The sequence below is a fragment of the Podarcis gaigeae genome, assembly GCF_964106915.1.
Source record: "Podarcis gaigeae genome assembly, chromosome: 13".
NCBI classification, from domain to species: domain Eukaryota; kingdom Metazoa; phylum Chordata; class Lepidosauria; order Squamata; family Lacertidae; genus Podarcis; species Podarcis gaigeae.
In genome coordinates, this window is record NC_139689.1 from 31,063,387 (window position 1) to 31,080,834 (window position 17,448).

At 46.6% G+C, this 17,448-nt stretch overlaps 1 protein-coding gene across 1 annotated transcript in view; it reads right to left on the reverse strand.

Annotated features, from left to right (window-relative positions):
• Positions 1 to 17,448, reverse strand: part of LOC310830573 (uncharacterized protein) — a 34,526-nt gene that overhangs the window by 4,660 nt on the left and 12,418 nt on the right. The window contains exons 9-11 of the mRNA XM_083710354.1: positions 5,930 to 6,529; positions 1,286 to 1,368; positions 434 to 590 (exon numbers count right to left, since the gene is read on the reverse strand). Of these exons, the coding sequence (XP_083566480.1) occupies positions 434 to 590; positions 1,286 to 1,368; positions 5,930 to 6,529 (840 nt within the window). The remainder of the gene's footprint in view (positions 1 to 433; positions 591 to 1,285; positions 1,369 to 5,929; positions 6,530 to 17,448) is intronic.

Below are 17,448 nucleotides of genomic sequence, written 5' to 3' on the forward strand. Positions count from 1 at the left end.
TATTTGCTTATCCATTCCAGCTCTGACGTGGGAGTCCAAAACCACATAGAAAAGGGCCTTATGGCAGATTAGCCTACTTGTCCAGGTTGTCCATCTCTTCCAATACACCTGGAAGCAGCTCTCCTGGGTTTAGCAGGGGACCTTTTGAATGCAAAGCATATACTCCACCACTGAATAGAGCCATGCTCCTTTAAGACAGGCTCTGTCTTGGTGGCTAGCAAGCAGGCTTTGACCAGCTGCTCAACGGCTATGAATTAGACTTTCTGCATACCGTCACAAGCCACCCTAAATGCGGGTTTGTCTCAAAGGCTAGATCTTGAGCATGGCAGTACAGGCAACCACTGGTTGGCTATAGGACTGAAGCCAGCAAGCGCAGGATGCTTTACTTGCTACTGGCCATGCGATACAGGTTGATGGCAGCTTTGCCTCTCACCTCTTCATGGTTCTTCTTGAGATAAGCCAGCTCCTCCTTCAGGTTCTCAATCTGCATCTCCAGGTCTGCCCTGGACAGGGTCAGCTCATCCAAGACTCTGCGCAGCCCATTGATGTCAGCCTCCACATTCATGCGCATAGCTTGCTCTGTCTCAAACCTGGAAGCAGAAAAAAGGACAGATTAAATCAAGAGATCCCCTTTTCATCTTTTTTGTTTTGTTTCGTTCCACATAGTTTGGCTCAAAAATATGTCAAAAAACTGGGGTCCTAGGCACAGATAATGGCATGGGGGGAAAGCTGTGTGCTGCCCATGCCCCTGTGGGAGGCGTGCTCTGTAGGGAGCATTTCCCGCCCACAGTAGCATGGGGGGAGCAGCTGCCCACATTGCCAACCCCCAGCAACATCCCTTAAAAAAGCTCAGCAACTTTGGGCCATCTCCCCTCATTTTCTTTAAATTTAGTCCCCCAATTTAGTCTTATACATGGAAAAATACGGTATTTGCTTTTTCAGACTAGTTGTTCATGACAGGTTAAGTTTCCTGATATATGAGATGTCAGATTATCCAACCTCGTTTGTTGGCTTCCTAATCCAGCCTGCTAATTACACCTTGCTTGTGTTCTGGACCAAACTTTGTGTTTCTAAACCTAATTTTTCTTTCCTTGCTCCAACTTGTTTAGTGGCTTTTAGATCTGCCTTGGAAGCTGTCGGCCTATTTGAATCCTAGCGCCAGTGCTTAATATGGCTGAAGCAACTTCATCAGTCCAGGGAGCCGTAGATTGGAGACCGTTCTCCAAATGTAATGTTTGTTCCACCTGCTCATGGTTCATACATGGTCTGTGGAAGCACAACTTACTTGGTTCTGAAGTCATCGGCTGCCAGGCGGGCATTGTCAATCTGCAGGACGATGCCAGCATTGTCAACAGTGGCAGCTAATATCTGGAGAAAGAACAAGTAGTCTTAAAGAGAAGTCTTAAAGAGATTTGTCTGAATTATGTACTTTCTTAAGTATACAGCAGGCATTAAGTGATGCCTAGGGTGGAAGTTCATGGCACCAAGGTAACTTGCATCAGGTCAGCCTGGATAACTCAGTTGGCTGGAGTGGGGTGCTGATAATGTCAAGGTTGCAGGTTCTATCTGCATATGGGACAGATGCATATTCCTGTATTGCAGGGGGTTGGACTGGATGAACCTCAGGGTCCCGTCCAACTCTACAATTCCATGATTCTATGATCTAGCCAACAGGCTTACTCTACCCATCACTGCCACTATTGGGTTGACCATATTAATAGCAATCCCTACTAATCCCTGTGGAACACACTCCCATCAGATGTCAAGGAAATAAACGACTATCTGACTTTTAGAAGACATCTGAAGGCAACACTGTTTAAGGAAGTTTTTAATGTTTGACGTTTTATCATTTTACTGCATTATTATTATTATTATTATTATTATTATTATTATTCTGTTGGGAGCTACCCAGAGTGGCTGGGGAAACCCAGCCAGATGGGTAAGGTGTAAATTATTATTATTATTATTATTATTATTATTATTATTATTATTATTATTATTATCATTATCATTATCATCATCATCATCACCCAAATGGATTATGATAAACATGAGGAAACTGAAAACAGCCTTTGCCAACCTGCTGCTTGCCCACTGTTTTGAACTACAACTGCCATCAGCCCTAGATAGCAGAGTCATGATGTCTGGAAATTGCCAGATTGGCAAAGTCTGCTGCCAAGCAAGGAAGGGACTTGTTCTCTGATGTTGTTATCCATTGGCTGCTCCTCATTAGGTGCCATTTTCAAGGAAGGACATCAATAGATCAAGCAATGGATAGAGATTTCTGGTGATCTATGAGAAAACTCAGAAGTCTCACGCAAGGCATAGATAGATGATGATAGATGATAGATAGATAGATGATAGATAGATAGATGATAGATAGATAGATATAGATAGATAGATAGATAGATAGATAGATAGATAGATAGATATAGATAGATAGATAGATAGATAGATAGATAGATGATAGATGATAGACAGACAGACACACAAAAACATTTTCACAATGTCCTTCAAATCGAATAATTACATTGATTGCTGAGTTGACTTCCCACCCTCAGTTGACTTCTCCACAGTGTTTTTCCTCAAACCTTTTCTACAGAATTATATCTTTTCTGCTGCATTACATCTTTTTTCCAAAAAAGTTCCTCCTCTATTGCAGTTGTTTAGGTGAGGCATCTTTCAAACTCAGGCTGCATTCAGATACTCATTTACACAAAGGTAAGTGCCACTGAACTCAATGGGATGTACTTCTGAGTAGAAACGTGTAGGGTTGTGCTGTCAGTTCCTCATCTGTAAAATGCAGGGTGGGCAGATAGAAAGGGGGCAGGATACTCGTGCAGAAGAGTGGGTCTCAGCTGGTGTAGCTGGCATGGCAGCACAGAGCTGCTGAAGTTCCACACATCATCCATTTTATTGCATTTATTGCATCTTTTTTTTCCTCCAAGGAACTCAAGGTAGCTCACATGGTTCCCCTCTTCACTTAACCCCCACAACATCCCTGTGAGGTAGATTTGGCTGAAAGGCAGTGACTGCTCCAAGCTTCATTACCAAGTGGGGATTGGAAACCTGGTCTCCCAGGTCCTGGCCCAAGCCAGCGTGCCACCCTGGTTCCCCACTCTCATCAATATACCTGAAGGAGCGTCTCCACCCCCATCGTTCTGCCCGGATGCTGAGGTCCAGCGCCGAGGGCCTTCTGGTGGTTCCCTCATTGCGAGAAGCAAAGCTACAGGGAACCAGGCAGAGGGCCTTCTCAGTAGTGGCGCCCGCCCTGTGGAACGCCCTCCCATCAGATGTCAAAGAGATAAACAACCACCTGACATTTAGAAGACATCTGAAAGCAGCCCTGTTCAGGGAAGTTTGTAATCTGTGATATTTTAGTGTATTTTTGGTCTTTGTGGAAGCCGCCCAGAGTGGCTGGGGAAACCCAGCCAGATTGGCGGGGTACAAATATTATTGTTGTTGTTGTTGTTGTTGTTGTTGTTGTTGTTGTTGTTGTTGTTGTTGTTGTTATCATTATCATCATCATCACATTAAAGGTGCAGGATCAGCCTGCCTCCTTTTGCACCTGGCCCCCTGGTGAAATGCAGCTTACTTGACAGGGTTGTTGTGGAACGTGGAACTGAGCAGGCTTGCATTTGTTTTATTTGCCAGTTTGCTCTTCAAAGAGCTCTCCTAATCTCTCGTTTCGGTCCAGTGAAAAACCGTTGCTCCTGCGCCTTCTCATCACCCTGTCACTGCGACGCTAGACAAAAGGGTGAGCTGCGTCAGAAAGCTCTCCTCTCTTTGCCCCGGGGTGCTTCCAGCCCCTCCATTATCTGAGCGGCTTGGCAGAGGGAGCGCATACTTAGAACGCAAGTCATATCCGCTGCGCATCCACAAGCCCAGGGTCCTGTCAGCACAGACATCACTCATGGCCCTTGTATTCCTTTTGGGTGCACCTGAAGTGGAGCCACTGGTGCCCTGCAGCCATGCGCTCTAGCTGATAGCTTTCTCTTCATCTTGCGGTTGTCATCCTCCTAGGGATTAGCTCAACTGGAAATTAATCCAGTTCCGTCCCTCCATTAGTCCACAGCCTTCACTCTTAAAATAATTAGAGACCAAGGGTTTTAGGTCCACACCAGAGATGTAAAGCACACCCAACTTGCCCCAAGGAATCCTGGGAATTGTTAAGGGAACTAGGAATCATGGAGAAACTACAGTTCCCAGAATTCTTTGGGGAAAGCCATGTGCTTTAAATGGATGTTGCGTGTACTTTACATGTCAGGTGTGCACCTGTCTCACAGTCGGTTTTTCTAAAGGAGCTGAGCAGCACTTCAAGTACCTAATGGGTTGTTACATAGATGAGGGTGAAGAAGAAGAAGAAGAAGAAGAAGAAGAAGAAGAAGAAGAAGAAGAAGAAGAAGAAGAAGAAGAAGTTGTTGTTATCTGCTTCTTTAAAAGGAAGAACTAGATCTAATGGTTTTAAGCCACAAGAGCATAGATCTCAGTTGACCATTAGGAGAAACCTCTTGAAGTTACAAGCAGTTAGACTATGGTACTGTTTACCTAGGGCAGGGATAGCCAACACTGTGTCCTCTGGACATTGCTGGACTCCAGCTCCCATCAACTCTCCCACCCAGCCAGCATGGCCCTTGGTCAGGATGATGGGAGTTGGAGTCCAACCACATCTGAAAGGTCACCTCATTGGTGCCCTGGACTTAGGGGTGGGTAGGCTTGAAGCAGAGTTTGGAGGACAACCATCTGTTGGGGATGCTCTAACTGGATTTCCTGCATCAGGGAGGGGGTTGGACTAGATGGCCTACAAGACCTCTTCCAGCTCGGTCGTTCTGTGAACTTTCATTTCCCTGAAGGTTATATGGGGTTGTTGTTTTAATCAGAATCTTAATCAAAAGGATTAGATATGATGTCTTCTGGAGGAAACCTCTCAGCTGTTGGTTCATTTGACTTGACTCTACAAATGTCTCACTGGTGAACCAGAAATCAGGATGCCCTTCTTGCCCCTCCCCATGATGAGCAGGAAAATGGGGAAGGGCCGTAGCTCAGTGGGTAGAGCATCTGCTTTGCATGCAGAAGGTCCCAGGTTCAATCACCAGCATCTCCAGGTAGGGCTGTGAAAGACTCCCTACCAAATCCCGTAGAGTGTTACTGCCAGTCAGTGAAGACAATAGTGAGCTAGATGGCCCAATGGTCTGACTTGGTATAAGGCATCTTCCTACATTCCTCTGTGCCCTACATTTAGAAGGCTTATACCACTATCTAACTTAGGTAACATATCTCAGTTGCACGACATAGCTTAAGTTCAGGAGATCCACACCTCTGAGTAAGAATCCATTTGTACCCCTAAGATTATTTAAGCATGCAATAATTTTTAAAAATGTAGTGTGTAAATGAGAGCAGGATATATATGGAAACATGAGCATTATTTGGGGCAGACAACAGGATAAGGATTTGTTGTAGCTTCCTAAGAAGCATCCGGTTGATAACACACTTGGCCACAGAATGTGTGGGAAACCCTAAAATGTGAGCACTCTAGAGATCTGAACCCACCCTTCCCACAGCAAGCACCAAACTCTCCATCACACCCCAGTTTCATACAGGAATCACAGGTAGCTGTTCTTATGTGCAAGGTGAATGGTCGCAGCTGCATTGTCACAAGTCATTCTGGGCTCTGCAACAGCTACACATACATACGGGCTTAAGCCAGAAACCAGTGAAAAGGGTTCAAATGCCTTAATAGCCATGCTTAGGTTTGCAATCTGGCAGCCTGGGAAGCCCTTATTGCTGGGCTCAAGGATCCCTTGAGCATCCACTCTTTTTTCAACTACCTTACTCTTCTTTTCTTAACTGTTTTTACGCCACTGCATTCCTCTAGACGACCCAACTCTACAATTCAATGGTTCCAAAGGCTCTCTGCTTTGCCATTTACCTTACTCCGCAGATCCTCGATGGTCCTGAAGTATGGGCTGTAGTCACGCTCTGGACCTGGTCCCTGCTTCATGTGCCACTCCTTGATCTTGACCTCCAGCTCGGTGTTGGCTTCCTCCAGCGCCCGCACCTTGTCCAGGTAGTTAGCCAGGCGGTCGTTCAGGTTCTGCATGGTTTCCTTCTCGCCTCCACCCAGAAGGACATCGCTGCCGCCAGCGACAAAGCTTCCACCATAGCCTCCACCAAACCCACCACCAAAGCTGCTGCTGCAGAAGCTGCCTCCATAGCCACCCCCAAGGGCACTGCCTATCCCATAGCCACCCCCAAGGGCACTGCCTACCCCAGAGACATAGCGAGAGGAAGAGATGGAGACACCACCAGCTCCGCCATGGATGCTCGGGGCTCTGTATCCGCCACCCAGATGGACAGAGGAAAGCCGGGAGGAACCCCCTCCAAAAGAAGACCCCTTCATTGAGGAGGAAGAGGTGTATTGCCTGTAGGTGGTGGCCATGGCTGGCAGGAAATGGAGACAACCAAGAGAAATGTTCTGACTACGTTCTAAAAGGCTGGAGAGAGCTAGCTGCTCCTTGTCTGTATTCTCCTCTTATATCTGAGACGGAGGCGTTGCCACAAGGAGTGGCGTGGATGGGTGGGGGTTGCTCTCCTCTCTTTTCCATTCCCTGAAGGTTTCATCACCCCAGGCATCCAAGCCAACTTCCCAAACTATCCTTTTCCTCCCTGTGTTTATTCATGCCTATGTCACATTCCAGAGGGCGGGCTTTTCTTTTTATTGAACCGTTCCTTCTTTTGTTTCCGAAAAGAAATTGTCAGCTGTTACTCAGCCAAGGTGGCTCTTCCACCCAAGGCTATATCTTTTTTTTAAAGGGTTTCTGTACCAGGAAGGCTATGGAATGCAAGTAAGAAATAATAAAGTATTTAGAGACTCCGCCCTGATGTCTTTCTGAAAAGTCAGGGCATTCTGCCTTTCTCGTGTTTTTCTTGGCTCCCTCTACTGAGTCTTTCCTAAGCACCCATATCCTTCAGCACCTTCTGGAATGTGGAGTGTGTGGACTCTGTCTCTAAAGCAGGGTTCAGCCAAAGACTCTTAAGAGCATATAACCAATGACCAAGTGGAAGGATAGGTCTGCTGGCAAGACTTCGCTTAGCCAGGAACTGAAAATCTCAGGGCCAGACAGCAAACAAAGCTTAGCTTCCATCACAGTGTCCTTGTTGCAGAGGATTAGTTACATGCAGGCATCAACAGGGGACACCCCAGGAACCTTTACTGCAGGGTTTTCCAGACTTGGGTCTCCAGTTGTTTTTGGACCACAACTCCCATCATCCCTAGCTAACAAGACCAGTGGTCAGGGATGATGGGAATTGTAGTCCAAAAACAGCTGGAGACCCAAATTTGGGAAACACTGCTCTAGTGGATCATCAACATCATTTCTAACCCACCTTTTCTTTCCCAAGGAGCTCACGGTACTTGGTTCTCCCCCCAGTGGCGTACCATGGGTTGTCAGCACCCAGGGCAAGGCAAGTAATTTGCGCCCCCTAACCCGTGGATTTTAGCACTCAAGTCTCTTCCACTAGTGCGAGCGCCCCCCCAGATGTTGTGCCCGGTGCGGCCGGGCCCCCCCTGCACCCCCCACGCTACGCCACTGTCTCCCCTTCCTCATATAAGACACACACACCCAACAATCCTGCAAAGTTAGGGCTCCCAGATGTGTTTGTCATTTGAAGGGGGTATAGAAAAGAATGGCTGGGAGGGTAAGGGTTAAGTACCCTCCCATCTGCCCTCTCTTTCTTGCAAATTGCGCCCCTGTAGGAATAGCAGAATCTGCCAGTAGTGATTCTCTTGGTTTCTCATTTGTCCAGTCTTAAATTTTTGCAGCAAGTATATTGTTGTTGTTTAGTCGTTTAGTCGTGTCCGACTCTTCGTGACCCCATGGGCCAGAGCACGCCAGGCACTCCTGTCTTCCACTGCCTCCCGCAGTTTGGTCAGACTCATGCTGGTAGCTTCGGGAACACTGTCCAACCATCTCGTCCTCTGTCTTCCCTTTTTCCTTGTGCCCTCCATCTTTCCCAACATCAGGGTCTTTTCCAGGGAGTCTTCTCTTCTCATGAGGGGGCCAAAGTATTGGAGCCTCAGCTTCAGGATCTGTCCTTCCAGTGAGAACTCAGGGCTGATTTCCTTCAGAATGGAGAGGTTTGATCTTCTTGCAGTCCATGGGACTCTCAAGAGTCTCCTCCAGCACCATAATTCAAAAGCATCAATGCTTCGGAGATCAGCCTTCTTTATGGTCCAGCTCTCACTTCCATACATCACTACTGGGAAATGCAGCAAGTATATATCTTAGTGCAAATTTCATATGCAGTTTTGACTAATCTACATGTTTTTATGCACACTTTCCCCCAATAGCTGCATATTTGTGAACATAGGTTGGAGAACTACACCACAGACTTTGGATAAGTGCAAATTTTGAAAGATGGCTGTTTAGGTTCTTATATTAGTTCAGAAAGTGCCTATTTGATAAATTCAGTTTTAAATGTGAACTGCGTCAAACTTCTGCCCCCGCCATTTAGCTCTGGAGAGGTGACACCCTGCGACCTTCTAAATATTGCTGGACTACAACTTCCATCATCCCTGACCATTGGCCATGCTGGCTTTGGGGGGTAGACTCCAACAACATCTGGAGAGCACAGGTTGCCCATCCCTGTTTAGCGCTGTCTGAGTTGTGGAACTCTGCATAAATCAATCCCCCATTGGTTCTCCAGATGCCACAGCACCCAACATTACTTTGGCCCAGATCAATACAGTGGTACCTTGGGTTACAGGTACTTCAGGTTACAGACACTTCAGATTATAGACTCGGCTAACCCAGAAATAGTACCTCAGGTTAAGAACTTTACCTCAGAATGAGAACAGAAATCATGCAGCGGTAGCAGGAGGCCCCATTAGCTAAAGTGGTACCTCAGGTTAAGAACCATTTCAGGTTAAGAATGGACCTCCGGAATGAATTAAGTTCCTAACCTGAGATACCACTGTAAATAGATCTCAGCCCCAGTGAGCTTACAAACCAAAAGCTAGGAGCATGGGGAGAACAGAGAGAAATTAAATTGCACTTGTCTTATGTTTCTCCCTCCCTCCCTCCCTCCCTCCCTCCCTCCCTCCCTCCCTCCCTGCCTCCCTTTCTTTCTTTCTTTCTTTCTTTCTTTCTTTCTTTCTTTCTTTCTTTCTGTGATACCAATATATTCATGAGAGCCATTTCACACACTGCACAGCAGTAGGCCTACATTTGCAACCAAGTATCCCCTAGACCAGAGGTTTTAAACCTTTTTGAGTCCACAGCTCCCTTGACCAACTATCTTCTTTCTGAGGCACCCCTGTGGGGTTCAGGGGCCCAGTTATGTCACCACTTGCCTTCAGAGCCAGCAGCCCCTCACCCCTTTTTGAATACCCTCCCTTGTAGAGGGTGTTCCCTCATCTTCCTCTCCACTCCCCTCTCCTTGGGAGTCCTCTGGGCAGCCACTGCTGCCATCCCTGGTCTCTGAGCTGCCCCACCCCCTGCCCCAAAGAGAGTTTCCTCATCCTGCCACCCCACAGGGGCCTGGGCAGAGGATGCCTCTAGCCTTAGTGGCCCATGTTTTGTTAGCCCCAAAATGGAAAACAAGTGAGTTCCCAACTTAAACTGATAGAATACGCGCAGCTTGCGGATCTAACATATAGAATAAGAGAACAAGAAGAACATACATTTAAAGAAGATTGGGAAATGTTTATTGAGAGGGGGGGTCAGGAATGCTTTCCAAGGACACTGAGTCTGTCAGCTGTCTCTCCCCTGGTGCTTCTTCTTCTTCTTCCTGTTGTTCCTCCCCCAATATTTCCCAGCTTCTCCCCTCTGCAGCCTCTGAACTATGTCCTTCTGCAATCCACTGTTCTAAATCTATATGGTCCTCCTGTTCTCAGGAAGGTTCAGGAGAAGGGGGAGGGGGAGGCAGCCCCCACCATTCCTCCTCAGTCCAGCCCCTGACAATAAGTGAACTGCAGTGGCTATGATCTCACACACACAAATCTCAAGTCTGGGGCTACCCAGTGAATATGAATGATGTAGCAAGCTGCTGCTTGTTGTGCAAATCCACTGCTGAATTAGCCGCATCCAGTTATGTCATTCCACTGGAATGGCCAATTGCATGTACACACAATGAAAGTACACATCATACCGTTGGATTGCTATGACTCTAACCGTGCTCCACCTTAAGCATCTATTTGCCAGCTCAGAGCTCTGCAAGAAGGTAAAGGGGGAAAACAGGGATGGGCGGATCAGTCTATTTCAGATCCGGGTCAGTTTCACATGCAATTCATTCATAAATCTGTTCTGTCCTGTTTACACAGTAATCTATGTATTTGGGGGGGGGGGTTAAGAATGCACATGAACATTCATGTTCAAACTCTAAATACATATTTTGTACTAAAAATACATTTAGCAGATATTTCATGTATGCTTTTATAAATATATATTTATCCTTGAATATGCAGATTGGTGACTTTTCCTTTTTAAAAAATATTCTAATTTTCATTTAAAAAAAATCACAAAACAATATTATTATCCATTTAAAACATTTTAAGCTGTGGACTTAAGCTGTGGATCTAAGGCTGTGTGGAGATAAACTTTCGTACCAAAGCATGTTTTAAGAAGAGCGTGGAATGTATAAGAGCTTTAGAATGACGCAGTTAAAAATGCCGTCACCATATTGGGAAGTTCTGTCGGAGGTTTTGAGTCTGGGAGGAGAAAGAGAGAAATAGAGCTGTTTATATATTGTGGGTGAAACTCCTCAGAGGGACTTAAGAGCGACAGTTTTGCGAGATCAGTGATGGAAAGAGTGATGTTATCTATGAAGGTGATGATATATGGAAACCATCTCGATTGAGGATTGGAAGAACGGAAAATTCACACAGGATTATTATTGGTGTTTATCGGCTTAAGGAGATTATCAGAAGAGATCATAAAGAAAAAAGAGAAAATATATGAACAAGATGTGATGTGGAAACAGCAAGATAAGACTAGATAGAATTATGAACTCTGTTTGGACTGATTTGGATTGACTTGGACATTAACGCAGTAGCAAGAAGATGATCAGAATCCCCCTTCGGATCTTGAAATTTGGGTCCCCCCAACAAAATTTAAAATTCGGCTTTGTAATTCGGAATTTATGTGATGTGATTTGATTTGATTTAATTGGCCGGTTAATAAAAAATATTTTTTTTAAAAAAATAATAATTTTCATTTTTAAAAAATCACAAAACAATATTATTATCCATTTAAAACATTTTCAATTTCTAGACATCTGGGATTACTTAGATCCCCAGACTCCCCCCACTGTATCTAATTACATTTTTCTAATCCATTTTATCTTCTTCTTTTTTTACCTTAAATCATATTACAAGTGTTATAACAATCCTGCTAACATTTTTAAATATCTACAGTGGTCTTTAGGGTATTCTGTATTTTTTTCCCCACTTTTGGCTATTTTTTTTTTTATTATCTTGGTGTTTGGTGCCTTTTCCAAGCTGCAAACTGCATTGCAAAATTCAGCAAAAGGCAGAATAATCCGTGAAGTCCTTATTCAAAGAAACCAAAAGAGTGCAGGCCTAGTGATCGCAGCAACCCTTGCAGAAGGCATTGCACCAATGAGGCTTTCTCGTCCTGTCTCTCTTTGGTCTGCCCTCTTCATTTTTCTGTGTGTTCTTCGAGACCAGGAGGAAGGGGAACAGGTCACAGCAGGAGGAAGAGTTTCCCTGGCTTCTTCAGCAGCCTGACTGATTGCTGCCTCTTGGCGCCCTCCACTCCAGCCTCCACTTCCGTCTCTGAGCCTGGACTGCTCTCTGCCACAGCCTCTTCCTGCTCACTAAACCCTGTTACCTCTTCAGCTTCTGACACCTCCTCCTGCCCGTTTGCTCCATCTTTTCCCTCTGGCCATTTATAGTCACCCTACCACCAAACCGCTGACTCTGAGCCTTCTTTCCCTGGGGGTTCCCTTGGGGTTCCCCAGCTATTGCCTCCCACTCCTCTGCCAATCCATGACAACCACTGATTAAGACCTTATTTTGTGCTGTCTCGAGGCGAGTGGTGTGGGAAGCTGCCTTATTGTTGAATTTTCCAACTTTCAAGTTCCCAAAATGAGCAGGTGCTAAAAAGTTGTAACAAAAGTCGCCCTGTTTAGGGAAATTTTTAATGTTTCAAGTTTTGTTCTGTTTTTTAATGCTCTGTTGAAAGCCGCCCTGCAGCCAATCAGAGACCGTGCTTCGGTTTCCAAACATTTTGGAAGTCGAACGGACTTCTGGAACAGATTTCGTTTGACTGTATTGGGGAGATGGGTTGAACCTAGCCTTCTCCCCCAATTGCTAGATTTTGATGTGCAGGGGCTATTTCCTTAAATTGGTGGGTTGTACCATCCTATGAGCTCCACCTTGTATGCCGTCTTAAGTGGTACAACACAGAAGCAGAAAGAACGATGCCCTGAGTGAAAAGCAGCCCTGAGACTCAGGTGCTCATTGTATTTCCATCAGACTGTTGGTGCGGCACTAGATTGCCTACAGCAAATGATTAATTTAAGCTCAAATAGGTGATGCATTTGGCTCAGCACGCCCTGTCAGCTTAACTGTGAATTTCTCATGGATCCATTTCCTGTCTCAGCAAATCCCTTGAGAGTCCAGGAAGGGGGTGAGACATAGAAGAGGAAACCAGGGGATGTTTTAAAACAGGTGGGGAGCCTTTAGCCTGTGGACCAGACTTGGCCCACAAGGCTTTTTCATTTGACCTCCAGTGGTACCTCGGGTTACAGACGCTTCAGGTTACAGACTCCGCTAACCCAGAAATAGTACCTTGGGTTAAGAACTTTACCTCAGGATGAGAACAGAAATTGTGCGGTGGCAGCAGGAGGCCCCATTAGCTAAAGTGGTACCTCAGATTAAGAACAGTTTCTGGTTAAGAACAGACCTCTGGAACGAATTAAGTTCTTAACTCGAGGTACCACTGTATTTGGTGCCGGTACATAACAGGCAAGGTAGGGCTTCAAAAGAACAATGGAGGGCTTAAAGTGATTTTAAAGCAATTTATGGAGGTTTGAAGAGTCATGGACTGGCCGGATGCAGAAGAATGGTGCGAGGCACCAGGCAGGGAAGACTGTTAACCCCAGGGTCGTGTGTTGGGTGAAAGATTTCTGCATTGTAGGGGGTTGGACTAGATGACCCCGAAGGTCCCTTCCAACTCTACAACTCTATGATTCTAAAACATTGTGGCTGCACAATGAAAAGGACATCTGGAGGGGCCCTAAGTCATGGCATTCTTTGCAGTCTTCCAGATACTGCACTAGAAGTCCTATTTCATCCCCCACGATTTGATCACACACACACACACACACACACACACACACACACACTATGGGCAGTGCAAGGTGTGTCAGAAACAGCATTCCTTTAAATGTCCTGCCAACTGTTTTACTGTCTTCAAAGGCAGGTCCTAACAATTCCATCCCAGCAACTGCAGTGAACATGTTTTGCGAACAGGCTGCCTCAAAGGGAGACGAAAGACAACAGCCCTGCGAGACGTGGAAAGGCTTCTGCTTGTAAAAACCTCCCCCAACATCTGGGCAAGGGCACCTCAGAGAGCCTAGAGGCTTCCTTCAAAATGACGCAGAGAAATGATGGAACTCAGCAAGCCTTTACAATATTTTGTTGGCTCCTTTTGGACAAATAATTGTGAGGATCATCTGCTCAGCACCATAATTAACCTTAAGCTGAGTTTTTGGGGGTTGTTTTTTTAAATTCAGAATTGGTGGTTTGAAACCTTATAAAACTCACTTCCAAAAAGTTAATTGCTGCACGGTAAGTGAGCGAGGTTGAAATGAGATCATGTTCTTAGTTTAATCCCCAACAGAAATCACTTTTAACTGCCATGGCTACGCTCCTGGGATTCTGCTTTCAGCAAGTGTATGCAGAAAGGAGCTTGGGATCTAGTGGAAGATTGCGAGGTGATTTGCTGGAGATCAACACAAGTTTCCAAGTTCCAATGCTTTAACAGAAGCAACAACAGAAATCTACATCCCTCCAAAAAAATTAATAATTGGGGAATCAGGAGTAAATTCACATGGGAAAGGATTTGTGTGCAAGCTTCATTTAAGATTATAAGAAGATCCGTGCTGGATCAGGCCAGGGGCCCATCTAGACCATGGAACGCGGGTGGTGCTGTGTACTAAACCACTGAGCCTCTTGGGCTTGCTGATCAGAAGGATGGCAGTCCTGGCCAGGCCTCCGCCTATTCCACAAAAGGTTTACAAAGTTCAGTTATTGCAAAAGTTATCTTATGTCCTTTAGAGGAGAAATTGTGAGTTGCAGAATTTTAAATACCCGTCATCATCCTTGACTTCACTCAATTTTGTTTAAGCCACTTCCGCCTTAAGGAGGAGGTGGGGTTGCGGGCTTCACGGCCCCTCCACGCGCACGGTGGGTGGAGGCCAGCCCCACACGATTGGAGGGATTCCCAGCCACGTGACCCCCTGGCTGGCCAATCGGCTGGCTCGGGGGCGTGGCCTGCCCTATAAAGGCAGGACGCAGCCGGGGATCTCCCTCTTTGCCGCCCACCAGATGTTCCTGTTTTTCCCACCCTGCCGCCCTAAAAGTTTTTCATTCCTTGACCTTGCTCTGGACCTCGGTTGGTCGCCGTTGTGGGGCCTGGTAGGAATTGTTCCACTTGGCAAATTGGCACCAGTCACTTGGTTTTCGCCTACCTCATCGTCACAACTTTCTGGGTATTCTTTGGCATTGGTATTGTTCTGTAGATGGAAGAGGGGAGGTAGCGCCATCACCTGCCCCACATATTGAAGGGTAGTCCGTTAAAGGATTCTGGGGGGTGTGGCCCTGTCCGAAGCCTGGGGAGGTTAGGGCCTAAGGCACGCCCCCTAGCTGTGACCCCGGGGGAGTTCCTAGTTGATGTGCATCAGCAGGACTCCCCTACTGGTGGTTAACCCTTCCCGGTCTTCAAGCAGATGGGCTGGAGTTGGATATAGTCGGTTAGGACCAATGCCTAAGCCAATACAGCTCATCACCTGTAACCAATAAAGTTGTGGCCTTTTTTAGCCCATTAACCTTAATAAAAGTGTCATGTGTCTTTATTTCCTCCTGGGAGGGTCAGGAACTCACCACGCGATAAGACTCTTCCATTTTCTTCTAGTTGTGAGGGTGGGGGGTGAGGAGGGGCCTCACAAGTAGAGTAGCCTAGGGCCTCTCTTCATCTAAATCCTGCTCTGCCCATAGTCACCTTTGACTGAACTTTTTAACCCATCTAGACCAGCATCCTGTTCTCACAGTGGCCAACCAGAGGATTGTGGGAAACCTGCCAGCAGGATTTGAGCACCAAAGCATTCTCCCCTCCTGTGGCTTCCAGCAGCTGGTCTTCAAAACCAACTATGGGGGCTGAGCATAGCCCTTATGGCTTGAAGCAATCATTGATAGCTTTATCCTCCATTAATTTATACAATCCTCCTTTAAAGCCTTCTGAGTTGGTGCCCAGCACTGCCTCCTATGAAAGTGAGCTCCATAGTTTTTATTATTATTATTACTGAAAGGCCAGCAACTGCAGCAGAGGAAAACTTCAGGCTTTTTCCGCAGACAGCACGAGGGCATGCTTTTGACCAAGTAACTAGAGCAGAGTTTCATTTAAGCCCTGAACCAAGTCTGTACAAGCAAGGCTTTTAACATGGCATCTGCAGAGAGCAGGCAAAGGGGCCATCTATCAGGAGAACAGACTGTATCTAAACATACCAGTTTGAGTGTACAGTGGTACCGCAGGTTAAGAACTTAATTACCGTATTTTTCGCTCTATAACACGCACCTGACCATAACACGCACATCGTTTTTAGAGGAGGAAAACAAGGGAAAAAACATTCTGAATGAAACAGTGGATGTATCATTTTTGTGCTTCATGCTGTGGCCACAGACATGTGATCTGATGGTGAATTTGGGCTGACCCAATGCAAATATCCTGAGAATCCCTGTGCATCCATGGTTTGTAACCTTGTTTTTGCACCATTGCAGCCCCAGGCAACAGTGGGTGCGTGATTTTTGGGGGGCAGGCTGTAGCCATCGACATGCTATGTGCTCTGATGGTGAATTTGGGCTGACCCAATGCAAAGACCCTGAGGATCCATGTGGATCCATGGTTTGTAACCACGTTTTTGCACCATTGCAGCCCCAGGCAACAGTGGGTATGTGATTTGGGGGGGGCAGGCTGTAGCCATGGACATGCTATGTGATCTGATGGTGAATTTGGGGTGACCCAATGCCAAAATCCTGAGAATTCCTGTGGATCCATGGTTTGTAACCACATTTTTGCACCATTGCAGCCCCAGGCAACAGTGGGTGCGTGATTTTTGGGGGGCAGGCTGTAGCCATGGACATGCTATGTGATCTGATGGTGAATTTGGGGTGACCCAATGCAAAGACCCTGAGGATCCATGTGGATCCATGGTTTGTAACCACGTTTTTGCACCATTGCAGCCCCAGGCAACAGTGGGTATGTGATTTGGGGGGGGGCAGGCTGTAGCCATGGACATGCTATGTGATCTGATGGTGAATTTGGGGTGACCCAATGCAAAGATCCTGAGGATCCATGTGGATCCATGGTTTGTAACCACATTTTTGCACCATTGCAGCCCCAGGCAACAGTGGGTGCGTGATTTTGGGGGGGCAGGCTGTAGCCATGGACATGCTATGTGCTCTGATGGTGAATTTGGGCTGACCCAATGCAAAGATCCTGAGGATCCATGTGGATCCATGGTTTGTAACCACGTTTTTGCACCATTGCAGCCCCAGGCAACAGTGGGTATGTGATTTGGGGGGGGGGCAGGCTGTAGCCATGGACATGCTATGTGATCTGATGGTGAATTTGGGCTGACCCAATGCCAAAATCCTGAGAATTCCTGTGGATCCATGCTTTTTAACCACATTTTTGCACCATTGCAGCCCCAGGCAACAGTGGGTGCGTGATTTTTTTGGTGCAGGCTGTAGCCATGGACATGCTATGTGATCTGATGGTGAATTTGGGGTGACCCAATGCAAAGATCCTGAGGATCCATGCTTTGTAACCACATTTTAAGTGGGGAGCGAAGGAAAAACAAAGAAGGGACATTAGAGGGGTGTGCAGAGAAGCAGCTGGCTAAGAATGCAGGAGAGGGATTTAACGGGAGGGAGGAAAGAAAGGCAAAAGTTTCCCCCCACCCAAGCCAGCCATATCTCTCTCTCTCTCTCTCTCTCTCCCCCCCCTCTCTCTCCCCTCCCCCTCCCCCCTCTCTCTCTCCCTTCCCCCCTCTCTCTCCCTCTCCCCCAGCAGCACCGGAGCTTGCCTGGAGGGGAGGGGTTTTCCCTGCTCTTTGTTCCGTTTCAGCAAACACAGCAACGAAACAGAGGAGGGTGGGCAGTAAGACCCTGAGGCAGAATGCAGGAAAGCAGCCGCTTCCTCTTTT